Here is a 20622-nt window from a genome sequence, read left to right as displayed (position 1 = left end):
GTCTTTTTCCTGTTTAAATAAACTTCAAGATCAATTTGTTGATATCCACAAAATGACTTACTGTTTTTTTGTTTTTTATTTTTAATGTTTGTTTATTTTTGAGAGAGAGCAAGCAGGGGAGGGACAGAGAAGAGGGAGACAGAGAATCCCAAACAGGCTTCACACTGTCAGCACAGAGCCTAATGCAGGGCTCAAATCCATGAACCGTGAGATCATGACCTGAGCCAAAATCAAGAGTCGGATGCTTAAGTGACTGAGCCACTCAGGCCCCCCTAACTTACTCATGACACTGATAGCAAGAGTAGTATGCACTGGGGTGCCTGCGTGGTTCAGTCAGTTGAGTGTCTGACTCATGTGGCTCAGGTCATGATCTCACAGTTCATGGGTTTGAGCCCTGCATTGGGCTGTGTGCTGTGACAGTTCAGAGCCTGGAGCCTGCTTGGGATTTTGTGTCTCCCTCTCTCTGTCCCTCCCCTGCTTGTTTGTTCTCTCTCTCTCTCTCAAAAATAAATTAAAAAAAAAATAGCATGCACTACCAACAACCAGCCAGGTGCCCCCTCCACAGTGTTCTTTTTAAAATTAATTGATTTTTAATTTTAGAGCAGGGGAGAGGGGCAGAGAGAGAATCCTAAGCAGCTGATGCAGGGCTTGATTCCCCGACCCTGGAATCATGACCTGAGCTGAAATCAAGAGTCAGACCTTCAACTGACTAAGCCACCCAGTACCTCTCAGTAATGTTCTTATGCACCCCAAATTGTTCATTGTATTTACTTGTAATATCTGTTTTGTTTCCTTCAATTTGGTAAAGTTCCTCAGTCTTTGTCTTTCATTGACCTTGACACTTCGAAGTACATTGGGACAGTTATTGTGTAAAATTTTCCTCCCATTTGGATTTATGTTCCCTCATGGTTAGATTCAGGCTATATGAATTTGGTAGGAATATGACACAAGTGATGCTGTGGTTTTCTGACTGCATCCTGCCAGGTGGTGCATGGTTTTGATTTGTCCCATTAGATACTCACTTTGATTACTTGATTAAGTGCTGTCTGTCTACTTTTCCACTGTTTACTTTTTCCCCTTTGTAATTAGTAATGATTTATGAGGAGATACTTTGAAACAGTGTTAATGTCCCAGTCATTTTTATTAGTCTATTTATTAATTTGTGTTAATATGGTTTCCTATTTTATTCAGTGGGTCACTATAGAATATAGTGGTTTCTTTGTTCTTCTGACGTGTACTTATTTTTTTCTGAGTACTTCTTTACTTCCTTGTACCACAGATTGTTCTAGATTCATACGTGATTTTCACTGTCCCAGCCCTGCAATCAGGTATTTTTTGAAGAGGCCCAATTTTCCTTTAAGTGGAGAATGGTATCTTGAAACCAACTTCAGGACTCTGGGTGTGGTCATTGCTTTTGGACCCTGGTGTTCCCAGACTGTCGGTGGACAGAAATCAGGAATTTAACACTGTAGGGTTCATTCTAGTTGTCTTCTTTTCCTCTTGTACCTGCCTTTTCTGAAGGTTAAGAACCCTGGTTTCCGTTATACTTAATTTACTTGATCAATTTCTTTGTCCATAATTGATCTTTTGGTGCTATCCCTCTCCCATGCAGGCATCTTCTTTTTTTTGTTTTTGTTTTTTTTTCCCCCATGCTGGCATCTTCACTCCATTTGAACTCCCAACTCTTTGGGGACAGTCTACTTCTATTTATTCATGAATGGCTTTCTCTGGGCCACTGCAGCTCTCCTACCCATTCCAGTGCTGTTTACCTAACTCAGCCCCACCCAGTGGCTTTAGAACTGGATTGTTCAGGAAGGGAAGGGGTGGTGGAAGGGAAGGGATTAAATGGTTATTTATTGGGAATGAGCCCTCATTTTGTTGTTTTGTTTTTTTTTTAGTTAGTGCTCATTCATGCATCCGTGAGCAGGGTGGGCAGGCCAGAGAGAGAGCTTGCTTGCAAGCAAGCAGAGGACAGTCAGCAGGGGAGAGAGAATCGAAAGCAGGATTTGCTCTGTCAGTGTGGGGCCTGACGTGGGGCTTGAACTCAGGAACCATGAGCTCATGACTTGAGCTGAAACCAAGAGTCAGATGCTCGAACCACCCAGGCACCCTGAATGGGCCTTTTCAATTGCAATTTACCTTTTATTAATGAAAATATTCACTGCTTGTTTTTGAGTAGGAAGATGGTATTAGAAATACGTTGTTTACATTGTTACTTATAAGCATAAAAGAGAAGAAAAATTGCCATGTGTAAACTCTGGGTGGTATTAATTTACAAGAGGTTTTCCAGGGAAATAATGCATAGAGCTATTGATTTTTTTCAGAGTTGACTGACCATTCCCTTAAATTTAGCTGGACTGTCCTCTTTCTAGATTGATATTCTTCTTTTCCACCAGTCTTTTCTTTGTCTTTCTAACGTGATTCTTTTCACATATTTCACTTTTGGCACTCCCCTCAGCTTCTGGGATGGTGTAATGAAGTCTCTGAAGGACTTGATGTTGGCTTCCCTCCTCGTGTTTCTTTGAGAACTTAGAAAATTAAAAATACTAAGGATTTGACTCTCACTTCCCTTATATTTTTCTTCTTTTCCTGTGGACTGTTCTCTTACTTTTGGAGGCAGTGTTCTATTAATTTGAACAGGGTATTAGTATTTTCTGGATCATAAGTGTTTTTCTATTGTATGTTTTCTCACCAAATGGGAAAAAGGCTTTTCAGTCCTTTGTTCACATCATTCAGATTTTTCTGTTGTAGCACTTATTAATAGAAATAGTCTTTACTTTGGTAGATTGAAGCTACTCTTTTAGGGCTGTGAGAAGAGTTTCTCAGTCTTTCATTCCTGTACCTGGTACCTAATAGGACTAGTTCAGTGCTTAGTAAATGTTTAAATAATGAGTTGTTTGGAAAATTAGCCCATATATGAGATGTGATTGATTGACCTTTGATACTTGCATCTTCAAAGTCATTATTTTCAAGAAACTAAAATTAGAACTATGTTATGATCCAGCAATTGCACTATTAGGTATTTATCTAAAGGATACAGAAATACAAATTTGAAGGGGTACATGCACCCCAATGTTTATAGCAGCATTATCAATAGCCAAACTATGGAGAGAGCCCAAAAATGTCCATTGACTGGTGAACAGATAAAGAAGATAGGGAAGATGTGGTATAGATAAACAATGGAATATTACTCAGCCATTAAAAAGAATGGAATCTTTCCATTTGCAACGATGTGGATGGAGCTGGAATGTATTATGCTAAGCGAAATAATCAGAGAAAGACCAATACCATATGATTTCACTCGTGTGGAATTTAATAAACAAAACAGATGAACATATGGGAAGGGGGAAGAAAGAGAGAAGAAAACAAACTGCAGGAGATTCTTTAATGATAGAGAACAAACTATGGGTTGTCAGAGGGAGCGTTAGATGTTGTATGTAGGTGATGAATCACTGAATTCTATTCCCGAAACCAGTGTTGCTCTTGTAAACTAAAATTTAAATTAGGAAAAAAAGTCATTTTTTTTTAAGTGTCCTGTTGTATATAGGGTGAGTAGGTTAAAAAAAAGTCTATAGAACTGATTTGATCCTGATTTGGTTACTGGTTTTCTCCTTTTCTGACAGACAGTTTGTCACAGTTTATTGGTTATCCCTGCCCGAAGCCAGAGTTTTGACATCCTGCAGAGTGCCATCAGTAAGCATTTGGTAAATATACTTAAAAAATTTTTTTTGTTGCTACTTAAAAAAGCGTAGAGAATCCTTGGTTAAGAGTGGGTTTGCCATAGGCAAGGAGAGAGTGTCTAGACTGAGAAGTCTTGATGTTTTTCTTGGCTGTTACTAATTACTTCTGACCTTGGGAAAATCCCCCTTTTCCAGGACCCTGCTTTCTACATCTGCAATGAAGGGCCTTTAAAAAAAAAAAAAGTTTATTTGGGAGAGAGCATGCACAAGGGAGGGGCAGAGAGAGAATCCCAAGCAAGCCCCGTGCTGTCAGCTCAGAGCCTGACAAGGGGCTTGATCTTACAAACCACAGGATCATGACCTGAGCCAAAATTGAGTCAGATGTTTAACCAACTGAGCCACCCAGGCACCCCTGCAATGAAGGGCTTTAAAATTATACCTCAGGGGGGCGCCTGGGTGGCTCAGTCGGTTGGGTGTCCGACTTCGGCTCAGGTCACGATCTCGCGGTCCGTGAGTTCGAGCCCCGCGTCGGGCTCTGGGCTGATGGCTCAGAGCCTGGAGCCTGCTTCCGATTCTGTGTCTCCCTCTCTCTCTGCCCCTCCCCCATTCATGCTCTGTCTCTGTCTCAAAAATAAATAAAACGTTAAAAAAAAAAATTAAAAAAAAAATTAAAATTATACCTCAGGTTCTTCTGACATATAGTTTGTGTATTGGGAATCCAGCATCCAGACTGGGGTCTGATTTCCACCTTGAATATTTGGGTTCTAAACAAGGGATATAGCCTAACAGGTTGAAGGCCTGGCCACTAGAAGCAGCAAGCTAAGCCTTGCAACTGTTTGGTCTTCTGGCTAGTCGGTGTCTCTTGTTCCCAAAAACCTGGGATTTTGCTTTTTAGCTTCCTCCAATGTTTATGTTTAGATTTTTGGCTTATTATAATTATCCTTAGTGCAGAGGAAACTCCCACAGTTTTATCTTTCAGGCACTGTCACTTTTTTGGGTAATTTTATAGGTACATTCCAACCCCCTTTTCTCCTTTAAAATGTTACTTCCCTTGAGTTGAATTTCCAGTGCTCTTTTCTCTCTGTTGTCAAACTTCTAATCTTTATCCCGTGTGTCTCTAAAGATCTCTACCACTTTTCTTTTCACCTCCACTCAAGATATTTATGCCCTCCTTTGACTACATTCATTATTCTAGTAAAAGATTAACATGCTAGTCTTGGGCACTATTTTCAAACAGCCTGATCAGAGCCTGCAGACTTTTTCATGATGACTTAACAGTAGTTTCCAGGAGATTTAAACCATGCGTACATAACAGTTGTAAGTTAGAATCCACCTTAATGACAGATAGTAGAGTCCAGATGAATACACAAACCATGATGTCCCTTATCGGGGTTTTGAGGCAGTGAAGCAGTCAAGTGTTAAGTATAGTAATGTCTTACTCCAGGGTGTTTTACTTAGTCATGTCTGAATGACTAGCTAAATTAAAGGGCAGGGGTAGGCTAATTGTAAAATGAACTTCGGTTTGTACATTTAATTACCTGGGACGGAGGTGGTGCCAGAAATGAGAGTTTTCTAGTCTGAAGAATCTAAAAATCATGGAAATGTGGTTGGTTGTATCAAGATTTGGGGTGGGGGGAGGGTGCATAAAGTAATCCTTTCAAATGTTATTTCTGACCATCAGAAATTGTAATGTCATAAATTTTAGTAGACTCATGGAGGGAAGGCAGTAGATTAGGTTAATAGTATCTCTTGAGTTGGCATGTTTTCAAAGTTATTTAACGTAGTAATTTTTTTTTTTAAGTTCATTTTGAGAAAGAGAGTGCGTGTGCGCATGCAGGAGAGGGGCAGAGAGTGAAGGAGAGAAATGCAAGCAGGCTCCATGCTATAAGTGACACAGAGCTCAATCTTACGGTTTGTGAGATCATGACCTGAGCCGAAATCAAGAGTTGGATGCCTACTTGACTGAGCCACCCAGGCACCCCTAGTAATTAAATTCTTAAGGGAAAACAGGACCTTAAGTTGTGGCAGGTTGTGTGTTTAATGTATGCGCTGTTTTTCAGTAGAAGTGATGTTAGGTTAACTCTCCAGTTAATGGGATTTGTTTTTTTCATGGAGAGAAGGACGGTTGTGAAGAGGTCATTAATCTAATTTTTCTCTTCCTAGGTTGGGCTGACTGTAATTCCTGACAGTACAGCTGGCTGTGTTTTGGGTGTTATCTGTAAGCTCCTGGATCATACGTGTGTACTTAGTGAGACTCTACTACCGTTTCTGGCTTCTTGTTGCTACAGTCTTCTTTATTTTCTGCTCACTTTAGAGAAAGGAGAAGCAGAACATCTAAGAAAAAGGTAATAGTTTTTGTATTCTTCGACTTTAATTTTTTTCTACCTATTCCAGTTTTCCCCACCAAATAAGTAAATAAGAATAAATAAAATCAAAAAATTTTTTAAAGAGGAAAGAGTGAAAGAAAATTAGATTTAATAAATACCCTGAATTGTCTTTCAGAATTTGTATAAACCTTAACTGGATTTCTCTTTATTGTTTCATAAATTCCCTTTGTCTTGTAAGAGGATTTTTAGTTTTTGTTTTTCTTTTAAACTACAAATTTGAAAAGTTAGATGGCATTTTAAAATTTCTTGGGAGCTTTCATTATTAATGTTGCTATAGGTCTAGCAAGGAAAAAAAAATCTACCTTTACAAGAATGCAATCACTGATAAATACAAGCCTTTATTAAAACTAGCCAGAGTAAAAATCTTTAAATTCTTGGATTTAGGGAAATTTCTAAGATACTGGTGTTTATATTAGTACTTTAGCTCTTACATACTATTCACACTAAAGTTTCTAGTATAGTTTGGAACATTTCACTTTAGTTTAAAAAAGTATTCTCATGCTTATGTTCTTATTCATAATGCCTGTTAAAATTTTGGGGCGACCTGGATGGCTCAGCCAGTTAAGTGTCTGACTTGGGCTCAGGTCATGATCTCGTGATTTGTGAGTTCAAGCCCCACCTCATGCTCTGTGCTGACAGCTCGGAGCCTGGAGCCTGCTTCGGATTCTGTGACTCCCTCTCTCTCTGTGTCCCCTCCCCTGCTCATGCTCTGTCTCTGTGTCTCAAAAAATAAATAAACGTTAAAATTTTTTGTAGAAGGTTTTTAAAAAAAATCTAACAGATGAACAAAGATCAGAAAATAAAAATTATTCTGTTGCCTGTTAACATTTTAATATTTGTCTTTCTAGTTTTTTTGACTTTTTATATCATAAGAATAAACACGTATATAAAGAGTAAGTTTAAACTGAATATCCATTTAGCCAACTTACACGTTCAGAAATAGAACATCATCAACACACTCTCTGTGTAACCTCTAGTTAGATTTCTCTTCTATACCCCCCAGAGATCACTTTTGCGTGTTAAATAACAAAAATTCAGCCTGGTACATTTTAAACATCTAATAGGGTTTATTAATTGATTCATTAATTGGGCAGCATCCCATCTAGCAAGTAGAGGGGAGCTCTAAAGGACTACAGAATAGGAAAGTTTTTTTGTTTTCTTTTTTAAAAATTTTTTTTTAACGTTTATTTATTTTTGAGACAGAGAGAGACAGAGCATGAATGGGGGAGGGTCAGAGAGAGAGAAGGAAACACAGAATCCGAAACGGGCTCCAGGCTCTGAGCTGTCAGCACAGAGCCCGATGTGGGGCTTGAACCCACGAACCGCGAGATCGTGACCTGAGCCGAAGTCGGACTTGCTTAACCGACTGAGCCACCCAGGCGCTCCTAGGAAAGTTTTTTAAAGGTAGACAGGGAGTTGAAAGAAGGAAATTATTAGTAAAGAATCCATTGTTGAGGCAGGGAGGCTCTCCAGAATCGTAAGGATCTGTCAGTACGTTTTTCCTAGTGCTGATCAAGAAGTTCCCATGTTGACTGGTTAAAGTTTCTTGGGGGGTTGAAACTGCAGTTAGGTTAGGTATTAAGTCTTGGTTTACTGACTTAGGGCCTTCACCTGAGTGATGCCGTTTTGAGTCTGTAGGTTTTTTGTTTTTGTTTTTTTTTCTTAATGTTTGTTTATTTTTGAGAGAGAGAGAGAGAGGGGAGAGAGAGAGAGAGTGCGAACGTGAGTGGGGGAAAGGCAGAGAGAGGGAGACAATCTGAAGTAGGCTCCAGGTTCTGAACTGTCAACCCAGAGTCCGATGTGGGTGGAACGTAACCAATTGTGATACCATGACCTGAGCTGAAGTCAGATGCTTAACTGACTAAGCCACCCAGGTGCCCCTGTAGTTTTCTTGTTAAGTTGCCTTCTAATTAAAAATTTTGTGTGTATCTGTAAACAATATAATTTTTGTTTGGCGTATTTTAAGAATATCATACTGTATGTTTTTGTGATTTGATTGTAACCATTGTTGTGAGTCATTCATGTTGATTGAAAAACTGATTTCATTTTTGTTTCTCCATACCAGGGCTAAGCAAACTTTTCTGTAAAGAGTCAGATAATAAAATATTTTAGGTTTTTCGTGCCAGTAAGTCTCTTGTCAGAACTGTTCAACACTGCCCTGGTAACACAAAAGCAGCAACAGATTACATGTAAATGAATGCATGTGACTATGTTTCAATAAAACTATTTACAAATACGGGCTCTGAGCACAACTGGCTCCAGTACAGGTGCTTTACAGTATTTTGTTATGTGAATGTACCCCAGCTTATCAATTTTGCTGTCAAAGATCTTTTATATATACACACACACACACACACACACACACACATATACACACACACATAAATATATATATTTATATGTAATATAAATATAATTGATAATTAACAATTGTGTAATTATATTATAATCAGTATTAATATTGATATATAATTATATATATAAATATATACACACACACATATATATACACTCTCAGGAAAACCTAGGAATGGCTGTTCGTACGGTATTTCTTCTGTTGCTTGTGGTACCCAGGTCTCTTGTATTTCTCTTTGGCTTGACAGTTTTAATTGTGTTATGTGAAGGTGGAGTACTAAACTTTATTGATCCATTCACTGTACTTATATTTAGTATTATGTAGAATCCATGAGCCTTTTTAGCACAGTTTTGATCAGCAGTTATTTGAAATCCACTCAAGTTAAAGTAGACAATGAATATATTGGGTCATTACAGGAGTAACTCATAAAACCCAAGGGCTAGGAATTTTGGAGGCAGGAATTGAAACCCATCAGGAACCAAAGTGGTTTTCTCTACTTTTTCTTCTGGATTGTGTAGTCTTTATCTCTGTGCCTTTGCCTCATTATTAGCTATGTCTGCAGACTGGCTTTTTTCTCCTTGCACGTGGCTATCCTAGCCTGGCTGTGCATGAGTCAATACTCCAAATAAAGTCTCCAAAAAGAGGATCTGGTTGGCTTAGAATGGAGTCAGTATCCACCTTTGATGGAGATGCTGCATCATGGAGATGGAGTTGGGGAGGTTGATCAGATTGTGAAAGGGTTGCTGCTTCCACATCTAGAGGTAGTCAGATTCTCTTTGAAGGATCTGGGGACCACTCCTAATACGAAAACTATAACAGACTAAGGTCAGAGCCGTTAGCAGTCAGTGGATTCTTTGTCCAAAGGGTATTGCTCCATTTAATGTGGTTGGCTAGCTACAAGTCCATTTACCTTCATCATAAAACGTTTTTGTTCTGCCCTATAGTGAAACCAAGGGAATGGTGCTTACTAAAATTAGGATTTACTGTTTCTGGCCTTTCATGATCTAGTAACATGGTAGCAGTCCACTGACTGGCTTCTTTTCTGAAATCCATTTTGGTTCCTTGTGAATACATCTTTCTCTGCATATCTGCCCTGTTTAAAACATTGAAGAGGCTCAGAATCCAGGGCACAGCATTAAAATTTCATGAAGTTTGTTTTTGTTTTTAAATAAACTACCTTCAAAGTGGGGCTTGAATTCATGACCCCAAGATCAAGAGTTGCATGCCCTACTGACTGAGCCAGTCATCCCAAGTTTTTTTTCTTTCTACCAATGGGATATTCTGATTGTACCAGTGGGATTTTTGATGGTATGATAGTTGAATATTGTTCATTGGTAGAAAACAGTATGCATATGTAGATTATTGTGTTCTGTGGCTAATTCTGTGTTATATATGATCACCAGAGCTTTAAGAATGTCCTGGTAAGCCCAGGAAAGTGTTGATTGCTAGGCTTCCTGGAACTTACCGAGTAGGGGAGAACAGCTGATTCTTCATTGGATTTGCTTATTCAGCTATGACGAAACCCAGTTGTTAGTTTTGATTTGTGGGGTTTTATGAGAAAACACCACATTTCTTAAAAGGACATTTTCAGTTTTGGAAAATACAGAAAGGGTACTTCTGTGTGTGTTGGCTCACTGATTCATTTTTGTCTGTTACTGTAGGGACAAGCTGTGGGGGGTCTGTGTCTCCATCCTGGCTCTCCTGCCTCGAGTCCTCAGGTTGATGCTGCAGAGCCTGCGGGTGAACAGAGCTGGACCTGAGGAGCTGCCTGTTGTGGGCCAGCTGCTTCGCCTGCTGCTTCAGCATGCACCCCTCAGGACTCATATGTTAACCAATGCCATCTTGGTGCAGCAGATCATCAAGAATATCACGGTAAGCATGGAACAGGGCTTTGTATTATTACTAGAAAAGGGATTCATGAGGAGGGCATGGGTGGGGTTCTCTGGGGAGGCTAGGCCTCCAGTGCATTGACTGATTCCTGGAATGAAGCCCACGTGGTGATTTCCCAGGTTTTCCCCTGCTGACTAGCACCTGTCACTTAGCCAGAGGGAGGTCTTTGATCCAGAGTCAGTAATAAAAGGCTTAAAATACTCAAATTGAATTGGTCGCAGGCAGCTTAGAAAAGGTACAGAGCATCAGAATCACTCCTACCCGGATTCTGGTACAGACTCTTGATTAACTGTGCTTATTCAGCATGTTTTTAAACCTGAGTTGTTTAAAAAAAATTTTTTTTGATGTTTATTCATTTTTGAAAGACAGAAACAGAGCACAAGCAGGGGTGGGGCAGAGAGAGGGGGACACAGAATCTGAAGCAGGCTCCAGGCTCAGAGGTGTCAGCACAGAGCCCGATGTGGGGCTTGAACTCACAAACTGTGAGATCGTGACCAGAGCCAAAGCCCGACGTGCAACCGACTGAGCCACCCAGGGGCCCCTAAGCTAAGTTGTTTTACTTAGCTGTAGGAATAGCAACTTCATTGAGTTTTGGTAACCATAAAGTGAGATCATTCAGGTAAAGTTTTTAGTGAAACTGACATTAAGTGCTCAACAAATGTTAGTTGTCACTGAAAACATTATTTAGCAGGAATAGGCTTACGGCCAGTTCCTAGTCACTTAGTTCGCTGGAGAATAAGAGGAAGTTAAGAAGTTGCAGGCTTCTGCTTTGTGTAATGGCTGGTTCTGCATTTATCTGTATCTGTTTTGCAGGGGCAGCTCTGTCTAGGATTCCTTTGGTGTTTTTGGTTTGGAAGAGTTAGAGGTTTTTTCTATAGGTATTTGGGGGTTTATTAGTTGATACCTGTAGTAGTACTTCAGAGTAATAGAGCTTATACATGTATATAACACAAGTTCACGTTCTGAATATTCTCAGTAGCTTTGTAGAAATAATGAAAGCAGCAGCAGAATAATTCAGAAATAGAAGGGAAGAAAAGGCAAGAATTTGGATTGTTGAGAGGTTGGAGAATCAGCTCACCTCTATAAGGAAGAGAATGACAGATTGTCAGTCGGCCTTGCAGAATTCTTCTCAGTTGATGTTAATGCAAAGATTGTGAGACTCGAGCATACCAAGGGAAGTCCAGAGTGTGGAGATGGTTGATGGTGAAATGTCATTAGTTCCTGGCAATATTTGAGAAGGAACAGATGAAACGAGAAACTGGTAGCACTTGTATTTGAGGTTGTACCGAGGAATTTTCACTACTTGTGGCAATGCCCAATTAACAAATATCCTGTGGTGATTGATAAATGGAGGAGATAGGATTGTGGTGGTTCTGAGATCTCGTTTGGGTGTGAAAAATACTGTCAGGTAGTGTAACAACTTTGATATAATTCTCAAATTACTTTTGTTTTTCTCTGCAGACATTGAAGACTGGAGGTATTCAAGAACAGTGGCTCACAGACTTACATTATTGCTTCAATGTGTATATCACTGGGCATCCCCAGGGGCCCACTGCGTTGAGTACAGTGTATTGAGTACAGTAAGAGGCACCATGGTACCTCCTGTTTGAAATTGTTTATTCACGTCTATCTAATTTTGAAGAGAAACTGATGTAATGTTTGTCATTAAAGCTGAACTTTTAAAGAAGTTGTTTATGAACCTTCCTTTGCACTAAGGTAGGAAAATGACACAGGCTGGCTTCTTGGACCAGGACATTATACTTGGTCACAGGTGGGTAGAGTATTTTGCATTTCATAGAAACTAAATATTTACAAAATATGGAATGATACAATACCTTCTGTTATTTACCAAGAAAGAATCTTTGTGGTCTCAGTTCTAGTTCATTCAGACAGCAACAGAAACCAATTTTTTATTTGGGAATGGTTGCCTTTATCCATCATGACATTCAGCTCCTCACTATGGAGTTCTGTTATTTACAGAGGTTTTCTAGCTCCTTCTGCAGGAGCAAGATTTCAAGATAGTACTACGGTTGTTTGAGGTTTTCCTCAAATGGTACTTGGTTTGATTTAGATAATTCTTCTTTCAAAATTACTTTCTACTAATGACCATAATTCTTTTAAAATTATAAGCCATATATAGCGATTTACGCTGACACCCACACCCCCAGTCAAAAAATCCATGTATAACATTTGACTACCCCAAAATTTTACTAATAGCCTACTGTTGACCAGAGGCCTTACTGATAATCAATTTACACATATTTTTTTCTGAGTGAGAGCGGGGAAAGGGAAGAGGGAGAGAGAGAATCTTCTAAGCATGCTCCACACTCAGCGTGGAGCCCAACACGAGGCTCAGTCTCATGACTGGGAGATCATGACCTGAGCTGAAGTCAAGACTCAGACGCTTAACCAACTGAGCCACCCAGGTGCCTCTATACCTATTTTGTATACGTATTATATACCTAATTCTTATAATAAAGCAAGCTAGAGAGAAGAACACATTTGCAGTACCATGGCTATATTTATTGATACTATATACATTTATTGGAAAAAAAATCCATGTTAAGAGGACCCACACAAACCTGGTTGTTCAAGGATTAACTATTTTCATAATTATGAAATAATTAGCAAATTGTAACAAAAATCAAGGTATAACACTTTATTGCTGCTTATCTCTACCTGTCAGGACAGGGGTGGCAATAATCTTAAGAAAATGGAAATGCTCCTACTACAAATATTTGGGCCTAACATGCCACTGTTTATGCCTTCTGTCTACATTCCTATGGTAACTTTGCTCTTAAAAATGTGAAAAAACTGGGGCACTTGGCTGGCTCAGTTGGTTGAGTTCGACTTCGGCTAAGGTCATGATCTTGGAGCTTGTGAGGTTGAGCCCCGAATCAAGCTTGCTGTCTGCGCAGAGCCTGCTTCCAGTCCTCTGTCCCTTCCTCCCACTCCACTCCTACCCCTTTCCCTGCTTACGCTCTCTCTCAAAAATAATTTTATTTTTGAGAAGAGAGAGAATCCAAAGGGGAGGAACAGAGAGAGGGAGACACAGAATCCAAAGCAGGCTCCAGGCTCTGAGCTGTCAGAACAGGGGGCTTGAACCCATGAACCATGAGTTCATGACCTGAGCTGAGGTTGGACGCTTAATCGACTGAGCCACCCAGGCACCCCAAATATAAATAAAACTTTTAACAAAATGTGAAAAAGCCTGTAACCACTGAAATTTATTTATGCCAGGTGTTCTTATAGCTCGAATGTATGTAGGTTTAGCAGTTTTCCCTGCCAATAGGAATGGCATTTTGACAAGCTTGCTCACCTATAGGTCAGGCAGAAAATACAAGTGAATTGGTAGGTTATGCATGAATGGTCTGGTCCAACTGATAAAAATGGCTGCTATAGGACAGGCTCTTCCCCCTCTCATGTAGGTTCTTCCCTGGAGCCAAAAAACCAGGCTTGCATCAGCTGGCTGGCAGAAATCTCATGTTAGTGCTCATGTTCTTAGTTTGGCTTAGACGTTACTGTTAATTATGTGTTCTACTTTATAGCTGTACTGACTGAAGCGAGGGCAGACAGCTGGTAAGTTTTGCACGGGTATAGTCTACTGTGGTGGTTGTAGCACAGGCTAACAGTGCTGTATAAGAGCAGAAAGAAAACATCCTGACATTGTCATTCAGTTGTTACCATGTTTTCAGGCTAATAAGGCTTGAGGCATGAATATTAAAGTTTTCTCAAGATGGAAAAGTTAATCAGCAGAGAATCAGAACTCTGCACTAGCTATTCCAGCTCCCCCGGACACGGTCTTCCTCCACAGGTGGTCGAAGCTTTGTTTTGGTTTTTGATTGAGTAGCTGATTGCAGGTTATAAGAAAAATTCTTTGATCTTCCACTATTCTCAAGGAGGTGTATACACTGCAAGTTGCTCACTGTTAAAAGCAAATACCAGAGAGATATTTGTTATTTTTAATACTGAAAAGTTCATTGCTGGTGAGGTAAAGGGTTTAGATATGGACTATTTAGGGAGCTAGGAAGGTGACAGCCAGTTTGTTGTAGAGACAGGTGACTTACCAACCTTGCATTTTACATCATCCTCCAAGATACAGGACATTTTTAAAGATTGAGAGCGAAAGCACAAGTGGGTAAGGTGCAGAGGAAGAGAGAGAATCCCAAGCAGGCTCTGCACTATCAGTGGAGAGACTGACTCAGGGCTTGGACTCATGAACCATGAGGCAGTGACCTGAGCCGAAGTTGGACACTTCCACCCAGGTGCCCTGATACCTGACAGCTCTTGAAGAACCTTGACTGGGAGAGGCCAGGTATTTGAGCTGGGACTGGGACCTAGGTCTTCAGTCTGTCTAGAATAACTGGTATAGCTTTCTTTATGTAGGTCATACATAACACAAACACATATACACAGGTATTTCTCAACTTGCCATGTACCACACACTAGGCTATATAGTACATTCTAGAAAACTATTTCATTTGAAAATTTACTATCTTCAAGGATGACAGACTGATAGGCATATCAATCTTGAAATGGGTATTTTTAGGCCTTTTTATGACTTTGAAGTTACTTATAGCATGAAAACTTTTAAGATGTCACAGTTGGAAAACAGTGATGTATTCAACCCTCTTGCTGAGGCCAAATTGCTCTGTTTTTCCTCTCTGTGGAGCAAAGGAGCAAACATGAAAGGTGAGTAGTTTCAGAAAGTTACAAACATGTCTTACTTTTTCTCTCCTGGTTTTATTATGGTTATTTAAAGTGAACTACTGATACTGAATTCTGTTTCTGGCTGCCTTTACTGTATCAAGTCTTGAGTTATCTGTATACCCATCTGTAGATGGGCAGGAATATTCTGCATTCATACAAAGGGGTTATCATTAGTAGTAATCACTTGAGCCATGGTTATTCCATTCATTGGAATGGGCTTTTTAAAGGTAGTTCTTTTATATTTAAAAAGAAGGGCTCCCAAATTTAGGAGTGTGAGCCCAAGCAAGGGAGAGAGGCAGAAGGGAGTGGTTGGGGGTGGGGGTGGGGGTAGAAAATGAATAAATCTCAAGCAGGCTTCCATGCTCATCACAGAGCTTAACACAGGGCTTGATCTCACTGCCATGAGATCATGACCTGAGCCGAAATCCAGAGTCAGATGCTTAACTGAGCCACCCAGGTGCACCCTGGAGGTTATATATTTATATACATATATAAGTTATATGTATATGCTCTCTGACCAATACTATGCTGCTATTTTGTGGGTGGTATACGGGGGTTGCTGTTGAAGGACTAGAGAAAACGGGTTGTGGAGTCTCCCAAATGCATGTAGAGAAACACAGGCCCAGGAGGCTATATACTTTGCTGTATCCAGCTCACTTTCTGCTTCCTCTTTAAAGAGGTAAAGGCACTACTAAAGCCTCTCCTATGCTGGAAGTTGGGAGCAACAATCCTTGCTCAAGTATTTGAGCACCTACTGTGTGCCAAATAATTTCCTAAAAGTGAATAGGACAGTGAGCAAATCAGAAGATCCTTAACCCCATGGAATTCTCAAAGCAAAAAAATGAACTAACATTTTTATTCATGGAGAAGACCAAAATTAATGTTCTCTTTTTGGTTCAGTTGGGCACAACTGACACACAGAAATTTCTGCAATGTGGAATCACAGATGCCCATTTCCATGGAAACTATTTATAGATGCTTTCTGTATGAAACATATATGGGCTCCAGCTACACTAATTAGCAGCTCTGATAATCAGCTCACTGGATAGTGCCTTAATGTACATGTGTAGACTTAACAAAACCTTGTGTTCCCCCATTTAGGGTTAGGAAAAGATTCTCTTAAGACCTTGTCTGTTTTCAAGCCACTTAGAATTACATGTGTAGGACAAACAAGCTACTTGTTCATGTGAAATCCCAAAAAACCACTAAGTATATTTGAGTTTGTTCATTCGTCCCTTAACTGTGAACCCTTTGACTAAAAACCTTTTGTGTTTCTAAACACCTCATTTTTATGATTTCTGATGGTCTCAAGAGAAAAACCCAGGACTAAGTAAAAAAAAATGTTTTATTTAAATGCGACTTTTCTGGTAGTTCTGTCTGACCATTGTTTTTGAAACTAATTTTCAATTCATTCAAGTAGAACAAAAGCTTTTTTTTTTTTTAAACATGGAAAGTTTTAAAGGAATCAAGGCCCACAGTTGTAACTACCCTATCCGCTACTCCCTGATCAGCCTGCCTATATTACATGAGTTGCCCAACCCATATTAAAGATTGGGCAGTAATTACACTGTCCCCTACCTCCAGGTTCCCCCCCCCCAATCAAAAACTAAATGAATGTTAAAGTTCACGCTGACAGTCATTGTTCACCTTCCAGCTGCACTCTATTCCTGCAGGATGACTGGATCAGCAAGGGTGGGGTGGGGGGAGCATGTTGCCATAGCCACCCATGAACAACACTGGATCTGGCATTAACTGCTGACAGCACTGAACTTATCACCCAGATTTAATGCTGGTGTGAATGAAGGGGGCCCAGAGTAAAATACTCTTGTCTTGTGGCTGAAAAGAAAGTTCCCTGAGCATGAGTGAAATTGTGCACGGTGAAGCCTGAACAGGACGTGTTATTAAATATTACATGTCCCCTTCATGGGGCCGTGAAAGGCAAAGGCCAGAATTTGTGGTTAAGGAACCTCTCAAGTTTGGGAAGGAGATGAAGAATCTTAATGTGAAATCAATACAGAACAAGAATTCCCAAGGTATTACTTTGAAGAATGACAGCATTTTCATTTTCCCCCCTTCATGTGAACAAGTATGTAAAAGTACCATTTATTGTCTCTACTGGAGGTAATGTTAACAACTTGTGGTTGTGAAAATAACTTGCCTGTTAGGGAGGCATGTTGATTGCAGTAATAATTCCATGAAAGGGGAATGAAAAACATGTACACCTCAAAGGAAATGACCATTGGAAATCCCTAGCAATCTCTATCCTCATGTCTTCCATCTTTGAGGATGAAACAAAAAAGGCAAATGCTTCCCCACATTGTCTTCCCAATCTGCTTTGCCAGTGCAGTGGCTACCTTACCTGAATTGAGATGCAGCACAGGATGGGCTTTGGAAGATCTTGTGGGATGAGGAACTTTCCCTTCTTGAGAACAACCTGAAATCAACCAACAGTGACTATTCCTCTCTGACCAAGGTTAGCTGTGGCCTCACCAAGTTCTAAGTTCCTTTTTGAGGTAAAGACTTGAGCTTGTTGATATCTGCCAAGAGAAATTAGGTATAGTGTGGAAATACCATGTAGGCCCAGAGTAAAGTCCTGAGATTTTGCTGCCTGGGCTGCAGATCTATTTCTCAAGTGCCTTGGCTCAACTTTTTTCTTTTGGGGAGCTATCTAGGCCTCTTCTCTGCTGAGTTTATTTGAATGGGTTCTTTCCAGAGCTGAAAATGTTCCAATTTAAAGCAATTCGTCTGCTGAGCAAGTATTTACTATTGTGCGTGGGTCTGGGGCATTCCCACAGATGGGCAGCCCTGTACTATTTTCGCATAAGGAAGGTCAAAGTGAGGCAGGCAAGGTGTTCCTGCTTCTGGAGCCCTCCAAATGGGTAATATAAGGGGAGGACCCAAGCAGTGGTCTGGTGGGGTTTAAAGGGTAATGAAGGCCAGCAGAAGACCTCTTGATTGAGATGCCAGAATGCATCATCAAACCAGTTCTGAGCTAGAATTGCTGGAGGGGAGGCATTAAATGTGTGTTGAAAATTCTCTTGGTTCTTGGAAGTAAAGTTCCTATCTGAATGGAGGTTTGCCCAGTGTAATTAAATCCCATTTCAGATTCTGATGCAACACTCTGGGGGTGCTTGTTGTCAACTACAACGTGCCCAGAAGGACATTTACCGTAGATTTGCTTGAGTACTAAGTGTCTGGTGGACTTTGTGCCTGAGCTGCCCTTGGATGAACTCTTCGTGGTCCTGCTTACTGCAGTGGTCTTTGGGGGGGTTAGTTCCAGTTCTTTCCTCCAAACTTGGAGCAGCAATGCCAGGCACTCTTGGTTCCATCTGTCCACATCTCTGGTTCCAAGCTGCTTCATGTGCAGAAGGTGGGACAGGTGCTTCCTAAGCTGGTAGCTGGTGAGGTCAGAAGAGAGGAGAGACTTGAAGATCACAGTACTGAGAAAAGAAAGTTTCCTTTGGGTTCCTAGAAGCTATAGGTATAGTTTGCTGAACTGGGAGATTCATTTAAGCTCCCATTCCTAATTTACAGTGGCAGTAGGTTTAATGTGGAAAAAAAAAATCATTATTTTTTTAAAATCAAACAGTTCCTGAACTAGGAATCAGATGAGTCTGCCCTCAGGGTGGGTTGGGCTAATGTGTAAATAAATGAGAAGTACTATGTAAAACCGAGGAGCTAGATTGCATGAGATCATGTGAGACTGATAATTCCTGGTGGTCTGGTAAGGCTTTATAAAGCTGATACTTGTGCTGGGTTTTAAAGGATGCATAGGAGCTTACTGGGCAGAGAGGGGTACTCTAGGCAGAACTGGCCTAAGTGGAGATAGGGACATTTGTGCCAGGAAAGTAATGAGAGGTGTACGAAGCATTGTGTATTTTGTGAAGAAGGATGGAAGGCTAGGCTACACTGTAGAGGGAGCCAACATTTGTTCAGAGCCTGTTACATGTCAGGCACATTCCTCATGATTAAGGTGAAAATCCATCAAGTAGACAGGGCTGAGTAGATGGCACATCACACCAGGATGACAACATAGGTTCTTCCTTACTTCCCCTTACGAAAACAACAACTAACAACTATTCACGGATAAGACACCACTGAGAAAGTCCTAGAACATGGGAGAGAGGCTGCAGCCCCATGCACCACAGGGGCCAAGACAGACTACAATGGGATATGAGGAACAGCTACATGCAGACTGCACTGCCCCTCCATCAGGCTGGTGTAGCACCACACCAAAGTGACTTTAGCCTATGGTTCCTCAAATGGGAAAAGGGAACCCAGGGTGGAATCCAGCACCTCCAGCATTGTAGGTTACTTCTTGGGAGCCCCCACTCCGGTCTCATCCCATGGGGATTGCCAGGGAATCTGTGGGACTTGGCCACTGGGAGTCTGTGATGGGGAAGGTAGAGGCTTGCAACAACCAGGATGTGGGTCTTTGCAGACCAAGTTCCTACCTGCAGTGTCCAAGTAGTAGTCCCAATCTTTAATTTTGCTCATCTGCAGAGCCAAAACAGAGGTGCGGTCTGACCAGGGAACTCAGCAGGGTTCCTGAGTGGTTCTTAAAGAGCCTTGTCAACCCTGGAAGTCTGGTCTGCTTCAACTCAGGCAGGGGAGCTGAGGCATAACCTCAGGCATAACACATGAGTGTTGCTCCTGGCCCTACCTGACCAAAGCCTGGACAGACCACCTGGAGAGGTATAGCAGGTAGAGCTGGTTATCTGCAAAGCAAAAACCGTGGCCCTGTATAGCCAGGGACCTTGGGGTGCAGGTCAGCTTGAGTCAGCCACAAAACTTCAGGCCTTGGAGCTGGTTCTCATGCTCTCCATGAACAGGGCAAGTGATTCATTGCCCTAGCCATTGCTGAATAGAGCCTTCAGCCCATCTGACCAGGAAACCCAGCCAGATCACACAGGAAGCTGTGTAGCCCATCCAAAGCCCTTCTTATAGGGCACTTGAAGAGAAAACACAGCCTGGTATTATCCCTGTCTGCACTGCAAAACTGGTGGCCCCCACCTGGCCAGGAAACTCCATGCACAATCTTGTCTGACTTGAGTCCCCAAACAACCTGTGCAGGCCCTACGGCCTGTCCTGCTGCTCTGTCAGTTCAGGGAAGTGACTTCATAGCCCCACCTACTAGTAAGCCTGACTAGAAAACCCAGGCAACTGCAGAGCCCATCCTAAAGCCTTGCTTGGGCAGAGAACCAACTCAGCAGTCCTATTCAACTATTCCCAGCTAGCAGCACACCCCACCCCTTGCCCCACCCCAACCTCAGAGCTTGTCCTGCCCAAAAACAGACTGCCTTAAAAGCAACCTTCATCTGCCCAAGAATGTTACTAGTAGACATGTCCAGAAACCCAAACTGAGCTGCCTGGTGAAGAACTCTTGGTTAAAGCAAACCTATGAAGTATGGAAGAGTAGACCACTTCTTCAAATGTTGAGATAGCAGCATCAGAAATTAGGAATCACAAAAAATCAGGTAGACATGACCATGCCAAAGGAAACTAATAAAGTTCTGGTAACTGACTCTAAAATAGAGGTCTGCAAGGGGCACCTGGGTGGCTCACTTGGTTAAACATCTGACTTTGGCTTAGGTCATGA

The 20622-nt window shown here is 41.1% G+C and overlaps 2 protein-coding genes across 14 annotated transcripts in view; one reads left to right on the top strand and one right to left on the bottom strand.

Annotated features, from left to right (window-relative positions):
- Positions 1–11997, top strand: part of TEX10 (testis expressed 10) — a 60736-nt gene extending 48739 nt beyond the window's left edge. For 2 of the 3 annotated variants that reach the window (XM_042964306.1, XM_042964305.1), the window contains 4 exons: positions 3624–3704; positions 5844–6025; positions 10085–10295; positions 11775–11997. In XM_042964306.1, coding sequence (XP_042820240.1) covers positions 3624–3704; positions 5844–6025; positions 10085–10295; positions 11775–11888 — 588 coding nt within the window. In that variant the 3' untranslated portion in view covers positions 11889–11997. Of the gene's footprint in view, positions 1–3623; positions 3705–5843; positions 6026–10084; positions 10296–11774 lie in introns of those variants that run through there. The other variant, XM_042964307.1, reaches the window with a different exon arrangement.
- A 1451-nt stretch (positions 11998–13448) lies between these two features.
- The window catches only part of INVS (inversin), a 172465-nt gene continuing 165291 nt past the window's right edge, over positions 13449–20622 (bottom strand). For 9 of the 11 annotated variants that reach the window (XM_042964745.1, XM_042964746.1, XM_007089272.3 and 6 more), the window contains 3 exons: positions 18192–18421; positions 17383–17457; positions 13449–14238 (listed from right to left, as the gene is read on the bottom strand). In XM_042964745.1, coding sequence (XP_042820679.1) covers positions 14087–14238; positions 17383–17457; positions 18192–18421 — 457 coding nt within the window. In that variant the 3' untranslated portion in view covers positions 13449–14086. Of the gene's footprint in view, positions 14239–17382; positions 17561–18191; positions 18422–20622 lie in introns of those variants that run through there. The other 2 variants (XR_006210653.1, XM_042964752.1) reach the window with 2 other exon arrangements.

Source organism: Panthera tigris, chromosome D4, assembly GCF_018350195.1.
Source record: "Panthera tigris isolate Pti1 chromosome D4, P.tigris_Pti1_mat1.1, whole genome shotgun sequence".
Classification (NCBI taxonomy): domain Eukaryota; kingdom Metazoa; phylum Chordata; class Mammalia; order Carnivora; family Felidae; genus Panthera; species Panthera tigris.
The sequence above is the reverse complement of the archived record's forward strand: the minus strand, read 5'-3'. Positions and strand labels throughout refer to the sequence as shown.